This window comes from Acartia tonsa, chromosome 14 (assembly GCF_053477335.1).
Source record: "Acartia tonsa isolate MP-2025a chromosome 14, ASM5347733v1, whole genome shotgun sequence".
Taxonomy (NCBI): domain Eukaryota; kingdom Metazoa; phylum Arthropoda; class Copepoda; order Calanoida; family Acartiidae; genus Acartia; species Acartia tonsa.
This window is the reverse complement of record NC_137273.1, coordinates 29,066,132-29,084,207: the sequence shown is the minus strand read 5'-3', so window position 1 is coordinate 29,084,207 and position 18,076 is coordinate 29,066,132. Positions and strand designations below refer to the sequence as shown.

The following is an 18,076-nucleotide window of genomic DNA, read 5'->3' as shown; positions in this document are numbered from 1 at the left end:
CACTAATCATAACAAAAGACGTTAAAAATTTTGTCAGGGAGGGAGGAGATATTTGGCTGTAAATTACACTGGTAACCAAAGTTCTATAACCACATTGACGCAAAAAGTTCGTTAACTTATTTATATTTTATTGGTTGGTTTCAAATGATTAGTGTTCATTCTTTTTAACCAATAATTATAATCTACAGAATGGGTAGTTTTGTTTATGTATGTAAATCAATTAATCGTCCATTGTCTTATCCCTTCAGATCTCTGTCAATAATCAGCTTACTATGCATCTTAGAATAATCAGACAAATATGTATTGATTCCAGGATGAAATTTTTAGTAGCGAAGCCACTCTATTTTAAGGGTATGTCCGTTTTTACGTAGTTTGCTCATATTCAACAATGGACATACTAACTTTTTATAAATAATTATAGAGTTGCTACGCTTTTTGAATTGTACCTAACATTTACAGGAATCAGGACACGTTTCAAATTAATTAGACAATTCTAACATGCCCAAATTAACAATAAACTTTATCTGTAAACAGACCTATGGACGGGCCGACCCAAATTATAGAATAACTATGCTGCTAAACGTTGGTATTTTTTCTTAATTCTATCGTTTCGTGATTGGTTATTAGACTTTCTGAAACAAGGATGACAACATCCATAAAAGCGAAGTTCTAAAATCAGAAGAAAGGAAAAACGAACAATAACTCTTTTAGAGTGTCAGAACTTTATAAGTAGAACATTAATTTCTAAGTCTAAAGAAAATTATACATAATTTTGTTGCAAAATTGTGAAAATACATAGTACAGAAATAAGGACATATTGAATTTTTAGATTTGAATATAGAGATGCTTCGCTTACAATATTGTACCTAGTTGTCCTAGGCATCATTATTTCAAAAATTAAAACATAGTTATATCGTGCTGAAAGTTGCTGTCAAAAAGTTACAAATAAGAATGTTTTAAATGGACGTGCGGACCTTCCCGGTAACTATTATAGAGTTGCTGCTCTCCCTAAATCGTACCTAGCTGTTATAGGAATCATCATGCGAAGTTAGAAATCGATTAAGACAATTCTAACATGTAAAAATTAATGAAAAGATCCAACTGATATAACCCTAACTATATAGCTAAGCTTTTCAATAAGAAGGTAACAACTCTACGTTGAAGATTTTTGTCCGTAGGTCACTACAAGATCTACTCAGATTCTAATTCTGACACAACCTGTTACTTTTGTAAATCTAAACCATAATATAAAGCAAAAATCACATTAACTAGTAAAAACCAACATTTTATTTTTTAGTATTACACAACCAAGTAAACGTTTTTATTATATTTTTTTAATTTTTTGATCCTTCCTTTTTTTCTCTTTCTCACTCTCTCTCTCTCTCTCTCTCTTGCGCTCTCTCTCTCTCTCTCTCTCTCTCCCTCTCTCTCTCTCTCTCTCTCTCTTTCTCTCTCTCTCTTTCTCTCTCTCTCTCTCTCTCTCTCTCTCTGTGTCTCTCTCCCTCTCTCTCTCTCACTTTCTCTATTGCTCTCTCTCTCTCCCTCTCTCTCTCTCTTTCTCTCTTTCTCTCTCTCTCTCTCTCTCTCTCTCTCTTTCTCTCTCTCTCTCTCTCTCTCTCTCTATCTCTCTCTCTCTCTCTCTCTCTCTCTCTCTCTTTCTCTCTCTCTTTCTCTCTCTCTCTCTCTCTCTCTCTCTCTCTCTCTCTCTCTCTCTCTCTATCTCACTCTTTCTCTCTCTCTTTCTCGCTCTCTCTCTCTCTCTCTCTCTCTCTCTCTCTCTTTCTCTCTTTATCGTCTGCTTTATTTTTTTACCTCATTTCTATATTTGCAACTGCACTGTACAACTTAGTTATAAACAAGTCAGACAAGCATATGAAAGGATTTTTCATTAAATTGGTGTTTATTCACTTCTACATATTTTCACATTAGCATAGTGTTTCATATTCGCAAAAATAAATAGAATAAGTGGGGGAGTGTTTAATAATGTATGTTAAATATGTGCTGTTGTAATAATATGCGGCTATGATGATTTAATAATGATAATGTAATAAATAATAAATGAGTTTTCATAAATGTTAAAACAAAATAAAACAGTGATTTTAGATTCTTAAAGTGAAAATAGCTACTGGTCCCCTAGCCCATTTGGGTTCTGAATTGGAAGGAGGAGGGAAGAGATAGAGAAATATCACCAAAACGTATCAAGACTTAAATAGCTTAAAACCATCCCCGGTACAGATTTGAATCTTCTCTTTAATGTAGAACTTAACTATCTTAACATAAACATAAAAAATAATATGGATATGATATAATTATGTGACAGAATTTATAAAGGCAATTAATTACCTGTCATAGTATTGAATTTAAATGCTACAGAAACAGCTGTTTTTTATTTGTTATAAGCGGCTTTCCGGCACCTTCAAACAGACACACATCATGTTACTTTTATATAAGGACTGTGTTCTAAATGAAAGTCTTTAGATTTATAATCATTAAAGTGTCACTTTCTTGAAAAATGTTGATAAAATTTTTGCCAAAATGTGGATGATTTCTGCAAAAAAAATGACCCATGTAAAATATTTTTTTTGGCAAAAATTGAGACCACACAAACACGTTGAAATTTTGAGGCCCCCCCCCCCTTATTGAGGTCGAAAATTCATTGCATCATGGTGCTCCCAGGAAAGGCATTGAGGAGTAGAACTTTTGTCAGTTTCAAAATATCTCGTTTCTAGCCTGAGAAAATCCAAAAATACCTCTACAAATCGAACAATTTTCAAAAAAAACCTAAAAAATGGTTAATTTTTAGTCAAGTCTAAGGCTGTGAACGAGATATGTATTTTTGTTTTTAGTTGCGAAGCTGAAGTTTACATTTATTTTGCATTTTGTTTTTATTTTATCTTTTTTTTCAACGTTTGAACATTATATAATTTAAAGGCTTTGCTATTATTAAACTTGTTTTCCTTGTTTTCAGAGTTAAGAATGTTATGTGAGATAAACGAGTATGCAGGTTCGCTGCTAGGCACCTGGGCATACATGTCCTTGTTGGAGACTATTTTCCTCTTTACCATGTCTACGCCAGTCTTCTACTATTACTATGCAAGGTATCTATCCATCCATCTATCTATCTATCTATTTTCCTCTTTACCATGTCTACGCCAGTCTTTTACTATTACTATGCAAGGTATCTATCTATCTATCATCTATCTATCTGTCTATGTATTTATAAATCAATCTATCTAACTAATGGGCGTATATGTCCTTGTTGGAGACTATTTTCCTATTTACCATGTCTACATCAGTCTTCTACTATTACTATGCAAGGTATCTATCTATCGGTACTACGTCAAACCCTAGATACGTCAAACAGTAGATGCGACAAACGCTAGACAGACAAACAGTAGACAGACAAACCCTAGACACGACATACGCTAGATACGACAAACACTAGAATGCGACAAACGCTAGAATATGACAAACACTAGATTTTTTCTAAAGGCGACAAACAATAGATACGACAAACGCTAGAATTAATCCTATTATGTAAAGTAATACGCTTTTTTTGTCTGTAGCGATGGATCTCACTAACCGCTAAACCGATATGGTTCTCATTTACAGTGAAGCTTCATATGTGTACAGGAAAGGTTTTTAACTAATTTTGTGGAGGGTATCTACCCCCCCCCCCCCCAAAAAAAAAAATATATTTTTTTCTTTTTAAAACTTAAAAAGAAAATGAAATAATCTTTTTTGTATGTAGCAAAACTGATATGGTTCTTCTTTAAAGTAAAGCTTCATATAGGTCCAGAAGGTTTTTAACTAATTTTGTGGAATTTAAATTATATTGCCTATTACTGACTAAAATTATATGGTGATTATTATTTAAAGTAGTGCCTGTGGTAGGGGTTTGTAAAGGGATGACAACACCTCCATTTAAATTTGAATTAGTATTGCCTGCATTCCCCTATTTTTCCTCCAAATGACCCCAGATGAATCGCTGTACTGATTCAAAGACAAGGACAATAACATATGTACAGTAGTAAGTAGTGCAGCAACATTAAAGCAAGATTTTTTTCTCTTGTAATAAACAAGTATTGTAACTATGAATCTAAAAAGAAAAATTTCATTACAATTGAAATTATTTTATATTATTTGATTTAACCCATGGCCTAGGTGAAATAAGATTTCTGTAAAACGTTTCAGTCAAGCAACGGATTGTCAGAATTATAGATATACATACATACACTTACTACTAAATAGCTGCGCTGTTGAAAAAGTGTTGTAAGGCGAAGTCATAAATGGTCAAATAATTAATGCTCATAAAATATTGCTCACCCTAAGTGTATATAACTCCGCCCATTTATATCTCCCTTTGATGTTTAAACAAAGCAACTGTAAAATAACTTTATACAAACATGTCATTTAAAAATAATTATATTTAAATTACTAAAATTCTTTATCTCTTTAATTATATTAGACTTAATTTAATAAATCTTCTTTGATGTATCGTATAACTGTTAATGACTATAAATACAAAAAATATCACATGCTGGTTTAGTTTTAACCGTATTGCAAAATCACCTTTTCATTGCTATATCACATTTTCTGCAGGGAAGGGACAATGATAGCAGAGCGAGAGGGGAAAATGGGCTGTTTAGTACACTAGTCCCCAAAGTTTTATAAGAACATTTTATTAATCGTTGGCTAAACAACTTTTGTTACTTTAATGAATTATGATTGGTTGGTTTAATAAGTTGAGTGTTCAAACGTTTCAACCACTTATTATTTGCTATAGGTGATGTACATAGATTTTTACGTCAATTATCTTATCCAGTTAGATTCCTGCATTGATAGAAATATAAATTTAGTATTAATGAACTAAAAAAATTATAAATATTTTATAAGTTTATAGGTATTCTAGCGTATGTCGCTTCTAGTGTTTGTCGCACTTTACAAATTCTACTGTTTGTCGCGAAATGGCAAATTCTACTGTTTGTCGTAGTCTAGTGTTTGACGTATCTATCGTTTGTCTGTCTATCGTTTGACGCATCTACTGTTTGTCTGTCTAGCGTTTGTCGCATCTACTGTTTGACGTATCTAGGGTTTGACGTAGTACCCTATCTATCTATCTATATTTCTATTTATCATCTATCTATATAACTAATAAGCGCACATGTCCTTGTTAGAGACTATTTTCTTATTTGCAATATCAACACCAGTCTTCTACTATTACTATGCAAGGTATCTTTCTATCTATTTATATATCTATCTATCTATATCTAACTAATGGTCGTATATGTCCTTGTTGGAGACTATTTTCCTGTTTGCAATGTCAACGCCAGTCTTCTACTATTACTATGCAAGGTTTCTATCATCTATCTATCTATCTATCTACCTGCCTGTCTGTCTATCTATCTATTCATCTATCTATCTATCTATCTATCTATCTATCTATCTATCTATCTATCTATCTATCTATCTATCTATCTATCTATCTATCTATTTATCTATCTATCTATCTAACTAATGGGCGCACATGTCCTTGTTAGAAACTATTTTCATCTTTGGAGTGTCAACGCCAGTCTTCTACTATTACTATGCAAGGTATCTATCTATCTATCTGTCAATCTATTTATCTTTCTATCTAACTATCTAACTCATGGGCGCACATGTCCTTGTTGGAGACTATTTTCCTCTTTACCATGTCTACACCAGTCTTCTACTATTACTATGCAAGGTATCTATCTACCTATCATCTATCTATCTGTCAATCTATTTATCTTTCTATCTATCTATCTAACTCATGGGCCTACATGTCCTTGTTAGAGACTATTTTCCTGTTTGCAATGTCTACACCAGTCTTCTACTATTACTATGCAAGGTATCTATCTATCTATTTATATATCTATCTATCTATATCTAACTAATGGTCGTATATGTCCTTGTTGGAGACTATTTTCCTGTTTGCAATGTCAACGCCAGTCTTCTACTATTACTATGCAAGGTTTCTATCATCTATCTATCTATCTATCTACCTGCCTGTCTGTCTATCTATCTATTCATCTATCTATCTATCTATCTATCTATCTATCTATCTATCTATCTATCTATCTATCTATCTATCTATCTATCTATCTATTTATCTTTCTATCTATCTATCTAACTAATGGGCGTACATGTCCTTGTTGGAGACTATTTTCCTCTTTACCATGTCTACACCAGTCTTCTACTATTACTATGCAAGGTATCTATCTATCTATCTATCTATCTATTTATCTTTCTATCTATCTATCTAACTAATGGGCATACATGTCCTTGTTGGAGACTATTTTCCTCTTTACCATGTCTACACCAGTCTTCTACTATTACTATGCAAGGTATCTATCTATCTATCTATCTATCTATTTATCTATCTATTTATCATCTATCTATCTAACTAATGGGCATACATGTCCTTGTTGGAGACTATTTTCCTCTTTACCATGTCTACACCAGTCTTCTACTATTACTATGCAAGGTAACTATCTATCATCTATCTATCTATCTATCTATCTATTTAGGAGTAATGTAACGTACGAGAAATGGATTTACAAATCTAATCCAAAATTTCCTTCCCCTGAAAAAGTAAGTACAATTTTAAAACATGAAATTTTACTAAGAGTCAGAGTAAACAAATAAAACTCACCATGCATAGTCAGGAGGACTCTCAGACAAATGTTGTGAAATAAACGGGGTGTTTGTCTTTTAGGTATTAAAGTTTATGGTTGCTTTATAAGTATTACTACCATAGGCCTTTGCATTTAAACAAGGATAACAACAACCATAAAAGCGAAGCACTGAAACGATAGGACAAAAGGACATTAACACTTGTAGAGTTCCAGAACTGAAAAATCAAAACATACATGTATAAATGTCGAATCAAAATTGTAAGTGAATTTGTTGAAAATCTACTTAAAAACAAGATAATGTTTAGGGCATACTTACGTTTTTAGAACTTGATTATAGAGATGCTTCGCTTATAACATTACTTTGTTGTCCTAGGAATAAGTATTAAAAAAAAAGAATCGGATAATTTTATCTGATAAAAATTTGTTGTTAAAAAGTTCAAGATCAGTATGTTTTAAATGGACGTACGGGCTTTCTGGTATCTTTACAGAGTTGCTACGTTTTCTGAATTATACCTGAAAGGAATCATCATTTAAAGTTTGAAATCAATAGGACATTTCTAAAATTAACGAAAAGAGCTAAGCTTCGCTTTTATTGATGTTGTCATCCTTGTAATATTTATTGTTATAGGTTCGGGATGAAATAGTTCAGATGATGAAAGGAATGTTTTGTGCTACCATCTGCCCTGCCCTCTCTCTTCATTTAGGTAGATAGATAGATAGATAGATAGATAGATAGATAGATAGATAGATAGGTAGATAGATAGATAGGTAGATAGGTAGATAGATAGATAGATAGATAGATAGATAGATAGATAGAAAGGAATGTTTTGTGCTACTATCTGCCCTGCCCTATATCTTCATTTAGGCAGGTAGATAGATAGAAAGGAAGGTTTGTGCTACCTTCTGCCCTGCCCTCTCTCTTCATTTATATAGGTAGATAGATAGATAAAAGTAAGGTTTGTGTTACCATCTGCCCTGCCCTCTCTCTTCATTTAGGTAGATAGATAGATAGATAGAAAGGTAGGTTTGTGCTACCTTCTGCCCTGCCCTCTGTCTTCATTTAGGTAGATAGATAGATAGATAGAAAGGTTTGTGCTACCATCTGCCCTCCCCTCTGTCTTCATTTGGGTAGATAGATAAATAGATAGAAAGGAAGGATTTGTGCTACCTTCTGCCCTGCCATATCTCTTCATTTAGGTAGATAGATAGATAGATAGAAAGGAAGGTTTGTGCTACCTTCTGCCCTGCCATATCTCTTCATTTAGGTAGATAGATAGATAGATAGAAAGGAAGGTTTGTGCTACCATCTGCCCTGTCCTCTCTCTTCATTTAGGTAGATAGATAGATAGACAGATACATAGATAGAAAGGAAGGTTTGTGTTACCATCTGCCCTGCCCTCTGTCTTCATTTAGGTGGATAGATAGATAGATAGATAGATAGACAGATAGATAGATAGAAAGATAGATAGATAGATAGATAGATAGATAGATAGATAGATAGATAGATAGATAGATAGAAAGATAGATAGATAGATAGAAAAGAAGGTTTGTGCTACCATCTGCCCTGCCCTCACTTTTCATTTAGGTAGATAGATAGATAGATAGAAATGAAGGTTTGTGCTACCTTCTGCCCTGCCCTCTCTTTTCATTTAGGTAGATAGACAGACAGTCATCATGGTACTTAGCTTCGCCCCCCAAAAAAGTACTCCTCAAATTTTAACCCTATGAAAAATTTGCTGAAAATCCTAAATAAGCATCCATATTGAAAAACGAATTTGGGGATAATCTTTTAAGAGGGGGGGGTCATATCACCATATCTCTCGCAAATCACCTTTTACTTCCTTTTGCCCTTAGTTCAGGAATTGTTATTTATCGCATCTTGTTATAGACAAATTTCCGCGGATATTAAAATGGAAAATAAAAAGATCAAAGATTATTAGGTTCTTAATTTATAATTTTCATTTTGATATTCGTGGAAAATTGTCTGTTAAACGATGCTATACATAAGTTTTCAGTATGGTTGAGAGACAAACTTGAAATAAAGTAAAAAATTTATTGACGAGGAAATTAAGTTGAAATGATGTAGCGGGGTGTAATAGTTATTTCTCGCATCGTATTATAGACAGCATTCCGCGGATATAGAATGTACAATTTTAAGATTAAAACCAGTTTTTTTAGCCCCGAGGTGCCGAAGGCACTAGCCAAAAAACCTTGTTTTAATCTTATGATTGTATATTTTCATATTCGTAGAAAGCTGGATATAATACGATGCTAGACATGGTTTTTTCGTATGGATGAGAACCGGTTCTTACCCACCGGATTCGAATAAATACAAGAAATAAATTTTAAAAATTTTTTTTATCTATTTTAGCGAGCAATGGGTATGGCTATGCTTTCTGTGGATGGGGAGACAGGTATACTATTATATGGTTACTAGAAACTCACATAAAAAAAACAAGGATGACATCATCCAAAAAAGCAAAAAAACAAGGATGACAACATCCATAAAAGCGAAGCACTGAAACGGTAGGACAAACGGACATTAACACTTGTATAGTGTCAGAACTGAATAATAATAATATAAATGTATAAGAGTCAAAGCAAAATTGTAAGTAAATTTGTTAAAAAACGCCTTGATTCAGGATAATGTTTATGGACATACTTACATTTTTAGGACTTGATTATAGAGTTGCTTCGCTGATTACATTATACTTTGTTGTCCCAGGAATCAATATACCAAAAATCAGATCAATCGGATGATTAGATCACATAAAAATTTGTTGTTAAAAAAGTAAAAAAAATCAACATGTTTAAAATGGACGTACGGACATTTTGGTGATGATTATAGAGTTGCTACGATTTCTAAATCATACCTAACCATTAAAGGAATCACCATGCAAAATTTGAAATCGTTAGGACAATTCTAACATGCCTAAATTAACGAAAAGAGCTATCCGTTACGGACGGACGGACGGACGGACCCTAATTATAGAAAAGCTTCGCTTTTAAAAACGTTAGGACAAACAAACATTGACACTTTTAGAGTGTCAGAGCTGAATAATCAGAATATAAATGTATAAATGTCGAAGCAAAATTTTAAGTAAAATTGTTGAAAAACTGCTTTATACAGAATAATGTTTATGGACATACTTACATTTTTAGGTCTTGATTATAGAGTTGCTTCGCTTAAGATATTGTAACTTTGTTGTCCCAGGAATCAGTATACCAAAAATCGGATAAATCGGATCATTAGATCAAATAAAAATTTGTTGTTAAAAAGTAAAAAAATCAACATGTTTAAAATGGACGTACGGACATTCTGGTAATGATTATAGAGTTGCTACGCTTTCTAAATCGTACCTAACTACTACAGGAATCACCATGCAAAGTTTGAAACCAATAGGACAATTCTAACATGCCTAAATTAGCGAAAAAAGCTATCCGTTACGGACGGACGGACGGACGTACGGACGGACCGACCATAATTATAGAAAAGCTTCGCTTTTAAAAAGCAAAAAAAACGTTAGGACAAACAAACATTGACACTTTTAGAGTGTCAGAACTAAAAACGGAGAACATAATTGTATAAGTATAAACAAAATTGTAAGTATATTTGTTGCAAAACTGCATAAAAAAATTCTTCGCATTATTATAAGAATAAATTATATGACAATTAAGTTCGTCTGCTAGACATTACATTTTAAGTTGGACGGATTATTTTGTATGACAGCCCATCTAGGGTATTAAATATATTCTTATCTAATTTACATGTTTTAGATCACTAGCCTACCATGTTGGCACAATGCTCTTTACCTGGATGGTCGCGGATTTCTTTGAGTTCAGTTATCATAGGCTAGGACATATTGATTTAAAGTAAGTATCCATTGATATACATTTTTGCATAGCAGTAAATCTAATGTATCTATTCGATGCATCCATCTATCTATATCTAAAGATGTATCTATTAATGTATCTATCAATTTAACTATGGATGTATATATTAATGTGTCTATAAAAATATCTATTGATGTATCTATTAATGTATCTATTGATGAATCTATTGATGAATCTAATGCTGTATCTATTGATTTATTTATCAATGTATCCATCAATGTGTCTATCAATGTATCAATTAATGTATCCATTACTATATCTATCAATGTATCTGATATGTATCTATAAATGAATCTTTTTATGTATCTATTTAAGTATCTATTAATTTATCTATCCATTTATCTATCAATGTATCAAATGATGTATTTATTAATGCATCTATCATTGTATCTATTTATTTTCATATTGATGTATCTGTTTATGTATCTAATTAAGTATCTATTGATGAATCTGTCGATGAATCCATTGATGAATCTATTAATGAATCTATCGATGAATCTATCGATGAATCTATCGATGAATCTATCGATGAATCTATCGATGAATCTATCGATGAATCTATCGATGAATCTATCGATGAATCTATCGATGAATCTATCGATGAATCTATCGATGAATCTATCGATGAATCTATCGATGAATCTATCGATGAATCTATCGATGAATCTATCGATGAATCTATCAATGAATCTATTGATGAATCTATCAATGAATCTATCAATGAATCTATCAATGAATCTATCGATGAATCTATCAATGAATCTATCGATGAATCTATCGATGAATCTAACAATGAATCTATCAATGAATCTATCGATGAATCCATCAATGAATCTATCAATGAATCTATCAATGAATCTATCAATGAATCTATCAATGAATCTATCAATGAATCTATCGATGAATCTATCGATGAATCTATTGATGAATCTATCGATGAATCCATCGATGAATCTATCGATGAATCCATCAATGAATCTATCGATGAATCCATCGATGAATCTATCGATGAATCCATCGATGAATCTATCGATGAATCCATCGATGAATCTATCGATGAATCCATCGATGAATCTATCAATGAATCTAGCGATGAAATCTATCAATGAATCTATCGGTGCATCTATTAATGAATCTATCAATGAATCTATCAATGAATCTATCATTGAATCTATCAATGAATCTATCAATGAATATATCAATGAATATATCAATGAATCTATCAATGAATCTATCGATGAATCTATCAATGAATCTATTGATGAATCTATCGACGAATCCATCGATGAATTTAGCGCTGAATCTATTGATGAATCTATCAATGAATCTATCAATGAATCTATCAATGAATCTATTTATAAATCCATCGATGAATCTATCAATGAATCTATCAATGAATCTATCAATAAATTTATTGATGAATCTATTGATGAAATCTATCTACCTAGATGGTGGAGACATCACAAGCATCACCATGTATTCCATAATCCCTCTCCCTTCTCTGTGATTGCTGATGAACCTGTTGACCAGGTAAACTAACATCTTTGGGGATAAGACAATGGATGATAAATTGATGTACATCCCCAATGACAATTATCATCCCTTCTGATTAAATTATTGGTGAAAAAGTTTGCAAACAGATAGTTTAAATCAAGATCAATTCTAATAAAAGTGACCAAGTTAATTAGTTAAGTTTATTACTTTAGGTACCAACATAATATTGCATCTAATGTCCAATCCCTCCATGAATTTTATAGATTAGTACCGGTTCTAAGCTATACTTAAAAATCATTTACATTATCGTATTAGAGACAATTTCATTTGAATAATAAAATGACAATCATATATTAAACCCTGTTTTGTTGGTCCGGGCCTCTCTGGGCAATCCTATATTTCTTCATGAATTCTATTTATTTTTATTTTAGTTTTTCCGCTCCTCACCTTTGCTGGTCTTGCCCCTACTGTTCCCTATCAACATGGACCTACTTTTTATACAATTTGGACTTTTATTCTACTGGTAATAAAAATATAGATAGATAGATAGTTTGATTGATTGGTTATTGATTGATAATAATGATATGGTTTGATAGATAGATAGACAGATGACAAAGATAGAATAGAAGACATAAATATTTAGAAATGTTTTTGGCTTGCATGAAAACTCCTGTAACAATTTGGAATACTATTCTGTTTCTGTTATACTAGAGTCATCGCCTCTAACATCAAAGGAGAGGTACTGAGGGGACTAATAAAAAGCCTAAAACCCATCCAAAATCCTAATCTAAAAATAAAATAGTGTAAAACCATCCCGGGACCTATTTGAGGCTTCCCTAAAATGAAGAACTCAATCAGTTCAGTAGTTATTGAAATCTTAAGCTACAGACAAAAAACCCTTACTATTTTATAAATTAGGATAAGGTCTGTTGCGCTGACTGTTTCAATACAATGTAGGTTTCATCATCAAATATACAAGTTCCTAGAAATATAGATATTCAATCTCCTTTAGGCAGAATAATCCAACCACATTATCTGTTAGAAATTGTACACAAAAGGGCTGCTATTCATTTATTTCATTTATATAACAAGTCAGCTATAAACTTTGAATTTCTTAGGATAAAGCTTTGCATAGGACAATTATATCTACCAAGTCATATGATTCTTAATTCTTACGGATTATTGCGCCTGATTGGACATCTATAAGTAATAAATCTATTGTTTTAACTAACAGTTATGGTGTATATCTGCACTGCGGGTATGAACACAGCTTTATTTCCCCCCACAATGGAGTTATCAACACCAGCTTCCAACATTATGCCCACCACGCTAGGTAATGTTTTTTTTTGTCCAAATACAGTATAACATCCAAACTATTGCAGACAACCAACACTTAAATTGCTCTGGCCTGTCAAAACTATTGGCTCTCTATGGATGTTCAACTTTTATAGTTTTTAATAATTGTATTTGGTAGCATGACTGGCAGACTGACGGACAAAGTAAATTACATAATGGACGCTCATTGATACAGGGAATCTTCACACAAAAAAATCAAACTTTTATCTTGAATAGTAACTGAGAAAATCACATTTCCCCCATAGCGGTAAGGACTAACTGACAAACAGACAGACAGACAAGACGAAGCCCAAAATACATAAATTTTGCACCACATCGTCTTCCTTTGACGTCATATTTTTCATCTTTTTTTTTAGGAATTTTCTTTCCCACTTCTCCTCTCAGCTCCCTAATTTTATGACGTCACAGGAAGACGACGTGGTGCAAAAGTTATGTATTTTGGGCTTCGTCACAGACAAAGTGAATTATAGAGTAGCTTCGCTACTAAACAGTTAAAATCTAAATATTTTATTTTATATGTTTAGAAGTTCTATGAACACCCCCTACCATTGTGGATTTTTCTTCAAGATTTGGGACCAACTCTTTGGTACTATGTACCCTGAGGTTAGTTTTTGTACTTTTCCCTAATAATGTCTAGCGTACACACAAACCCCATTCTCTCATTTTAAAAATAATTTGAAAATAAGGGAAGTGGGGGAAGATGATTAAAGTCCCTCAACAGATTATGACGTCATACGATATAATAACCAATGAGAGGCCAGCATAAATTTTACCATTAGGCAAATACAGTGCATACTGACCTTTCATTGCCTATTCTTTCATATGACGTCATAATCTGTTGAGGGACTTCTCATCATCTTCTAAGTGGGGGGGTTTAGTATTTTCTCAACTTGAATATCAGACTTTTTGAAAATATTTGTCATATCTTTTATGCAGTAATTAAATGTTTATCTGCCAAAGTAGTAGGACATATGTGTGTCTGTCTACATGAAACCGATTAACATCCGCTGGATTAGAACCAGTTCTCAGTCATACTGAAAAATCGTATATAGCATTATAGAAAAATTTCCACAAACATTAAAATAAAAACCATAAAACTAGTACAAGTTTTGTTAACCTTGGTTTTCACTAATATTTCATTTCAATATATGTGGATAGCTGTCTATAATACTTAGCGATAAATAACTAATATCGTTTTTTTGAAAGATAATGCATAAATTACAATACGATTTTTTATTTATAATTAAGTATCGCATTTTGTAATATTATCCTGCCAATATAATGATCTGATCACATTATCATTATTATGAAAATACGATGAATAACTATCAAACTTTAAAATGGAGTCAGTTTTAATACATACTAATCTTGATTCTTTTTCAACTTTAGGCTAAAGGATGTTTCTGCGCTGAATGTGCCAGAAAGAATGGAGAAAGAAGTTTGGAAGAATTCAAAAAGATTACTGTTCCTGATTATACTATTCTACTCAAGTAAATTCATTGATTGATTGATTGATAGACAGAGAGATTGATTGATAGATAGATAGAAACACAGATTGATTGATAGGTAGATAGACACATAGATTGATTGATAGATAGAGAGACACATAGATTGATTGATAGATAGATAGACACATAGATTTATTGATAGATAGATAGACACACAGAATGGTTGATAGATAGATAGACACATAGATTGATTGATAGATAGATAGAAACATAGATTTATTGATAGATAGATAGACACATAGATTGATTGAAAGATAGATAGACACATAGATTTATTGATAGATAGATAGACACATAGATTTATTGATAGATAGATAGACACATAGATTGATTGATAGACACATAGATTTATTGATAGATAGATAGACACATAGATTTATTGATAGATAGATAGACACATAGATTTATTGATAGATAGATAGACACATAGATTGATTGATAGATATATAGACACACAGAATGATTGATAGATAGATAGAAACACAGATTGATTGATAGATAGATAGAAACATAGATTGATTGATAGACAGATAGACACATAGATTAATTGATAGATAGATAGACACATAGATTGATTGATAGACAAATAGATTGATTGATAAATAGATAGACACATAGATTGATTGATAGATAGAAAGAAAGAGAGATTAATTGATAGATAGATAGACACATAGATTGATTGATAGATAGATAGACAAAAAGATAGAAATCTTTATTGGTAGATAAACATACAGTAGATTGATTCATTGATATAAAATAGAAAAGTAGATTGTATGATAGATAAATAGACTGGTAGGTATATAGACAAATACTTAGATAGAAAGCTTGATTGATAGGTAGACAGACAAACATGAAAATTGATAATAGTTAATTCTCGCATCGCATTATAAACAGATTTGCGCAGATATATAATGTATATTCGTAGAAAACTGGATATAATACGATTCTAGACATAATTTTTTCGCATGTATGAGAACCAGTTCTAATCCACCGGATAATAATCGGTTTCGAATGAAAACGAGAAAAAAAATTATCTTCCTCCAAAAATTAGGTGGTTACTTATTTACTAGAAGAGGAAGGGGGCAGAAATATAGCCTAAAACTATCCTGGGACCTTTGTGAAGCTTTCCTAAAATGAAGAACTTAATCAGTTTAGAGATGAACAGGTTCTTTTTATAAAATTACTGCTTTTTAATAAAATGAATTTTTTTTTATAGACCAAGCTTCTGGATGACTTTGGATACCTTCAAGATTGTTGCTAAAGAATAAATAATCAGTATTTCTCGCATCGTATTATAAACAGCTTTCCGCGAATATAGAATGTACAATACTAAGATTAAAACCAGTTGTTTTAGTCCCGAGATGCCAAAGGCACGGGCCAAAAAAACAGGTTTTAATCTTATGATTGTACATTTTTATATTCGTAGAAAACTGGATATAATACGATAATTTTTTTAATAAACCGGTTTCTTCACTCCTAATCTTGAAAGTAAAAATAATGAAAACGATTTGATCCTATTTTAAGTGATCTAATTATCCGATTGTTCTGATTTTTGGTATATTGATTCCTGGGACAACAAAGAACAATATTAAAAGCAAAGCAACTCTATAATCGAGTCCTAAAAATGTAAGTATGTCCGTAAACATTATCCTGTGTCAAGAAGTTTTTCAACAAATTTACTCGTAATTTTGCTTTGACTCTTATTCATTTATTTGCTAATTATTCAGTTCTGACACTATATAAGTGTTAATGCCCGTTTGTCCTACCATTTCAGAGCTTCGCTTTTATGGATGTTTAAGCCAAAATCGTGGGGGTTGTATTACAGAGAGGGATGTATTTTTATGGGGATGGGCACATCCAGTCATCCACTCTCACAAAAGTGTCCCTAAAATGGTAAATTAAAAAAATTATTGACACCCCCCACGGCATGCGGGTGTATCAAACACCTTAATTTCTACCAGAGGGGAGGTTACACCCACTTTGTGCACGTCTCTGAGGCAAGGTTGCGTAATTTGTGATCATCTTATTATGTTGATGCAATATGCTATTTTACAAAATCACCCTCTTTAAAGAATTTTTCCTTTAATTTTTGCGTGTTATAGCCGTTTTTGGTCTTGTTAGGGAATCTAAAATACTCTAGATTAAATAAATGTTATTGTTATAAATAAATATTTATATATAATATCTATTCATAAATAAATTAAATCAAATCAAAGTATTTTTTAATTAGTATAGCACAACTACTCTAAAATTTAAAAAGAAAATTTGTTTTTCACAACGAATGTAAAAATAATATTTTTATAACTATTAAAGTTTTAAAAATTAGGGTTGGCAATCCGTCCAATTTTTGGACCGGATTCAGATTCTTACAAAAAATCCGCCCAAAAATGAAATGGATTAATCCGTTGATTCCGGATTCTAGCAATAGTTTAACAGGCCCTTTTTAAAATAAATTAAGGGATTAATTTTCCATATTTTCACAGTAGCTTTTCTCCTATTTCAAGTCACTACAGCGGCAATTTTCTTTCCCTTACTCAACCTAACCTAACCTAACTTTGTTAAAAATTAAAATATTTATTTGGACCATAAAAACTCAAGACGCTAACTTTAGTCTAACAATTAACAATCCGAATCCGTTATTAAAATAACGGCTTAAAAAATTGGTCGGATTGCCAACCCTATCAAAAATTATTCAGCTATCTTAAGTATTTATAATTTTGAAATAAACCAGGTAGGAATGCCTAAAGAACGTGTCCTAACTTTTAAGATTTAAAAATATAGCTAGTCGGTGCTTTTGTAAGTAGTAAATGTAAAATGATCCGTAAAATTTAGACATGCAATCGTTTTTTTTGTTGATCTCTTATTTTAAAGTAATTTTTTGTCTTAAATTAAGTTGGTTTTAAGGTCCCATTATTTTGAGTAATTATTGAAAAAATCTATGTTATTCAACCCCGGTGAATCAAAACTTTGAACTTGGGGAGATCGTCCCGAATGGGTTAAAAAATCACCCAAGTCAGGACACGTTCTTTTGGGAACTAGTATTGTCAAGTCTTTCCTACTAATGATTTTCATTGAAAGGAGTATTTCTGTTTAGCGTCAAAGGGAATATTGCATTAAACGCAGCGCATCTACTCGTTTTTATGTCGCGAAAAGGCGATAAGTTCG

General features: G+C 32.0%; 1 protein-coding gene across 3 annotated transcripts; it reads left to right on the top strand.

Moving 5' to 3' along the window:
* The first annotated feature begins 2,943 nt into the window (after positions 1–2,943).
* LOC145305579 (lathosterol oxidase-like) lies at positions 2,944–17,126 on the top strand. 3 transcript variants are annotated; one of them, XM_080147268.1, is made up of 11 exons: positions 2,944–3,098; positions 6,552–6,615; positions 7,288–7,363; positions 9,031–9,073; positions 10,437–10,532; positions 12,002–12,083; positions 12,479–12,570; positions 13,282–13,380; positions 13,928–14,006; positions 14,793–14,893; positions 16,128–17,126. In XM_080147268.1, exons 1-11 carry the CDS (start codon positions 2,977–2,979, stop codon positions 16,177–16,179), a joined length of 906 nt encoding a protein of 301 aa, XP_080003394.1. In that variant the 5' UTR covers positions 2,944–2,976; the 3' UTR covers positions 16,180–17,126. The 3 variants fall into 3 exon arrangements, with proteins under 3 accessions (XP_080003394.1, XP_080003397.1, XP_080003396.1); XM_080147271.1 differs by lacking the exon at positions 2,944–3,098 and adding an exon at positions 5,942–5,995; XM_080147270.1 differs by lacking the exon at positions 2,944–3,098 and adding an exon at positions 6,438–6,508.
* The last annotated feature ends 950 nt before the right edge of the window (positions 17,127–18,076 follow it).

What these genes read in the sequence shown, in the direction of transcription:
- LOC145305579 (XM_080147268.1), top strand. Translation starts at nt 2,977, where the DNA reads ATGTTATGTGAGATAAACGAGTATGCAGGTTCGCTGCTAGGCACCTGG. An exon ending in TTCTACTATTACTATGCAAG is followed by an intron (nt 3,099 to 6,551) that starts GTATCTATCCAT and finishes CTATCTATTTAG; the next exon opens with GAGTAATGTAACGTACGAGA. An exon ending in GATTATACTATTCTACTCAA is followed by an intron (nt 14,894 to 16,127) that starts GTAAATTCATTG and finishes TTTTTTTTATAG; the next exon opens with ACCAAGCTTCTGGATGACTT.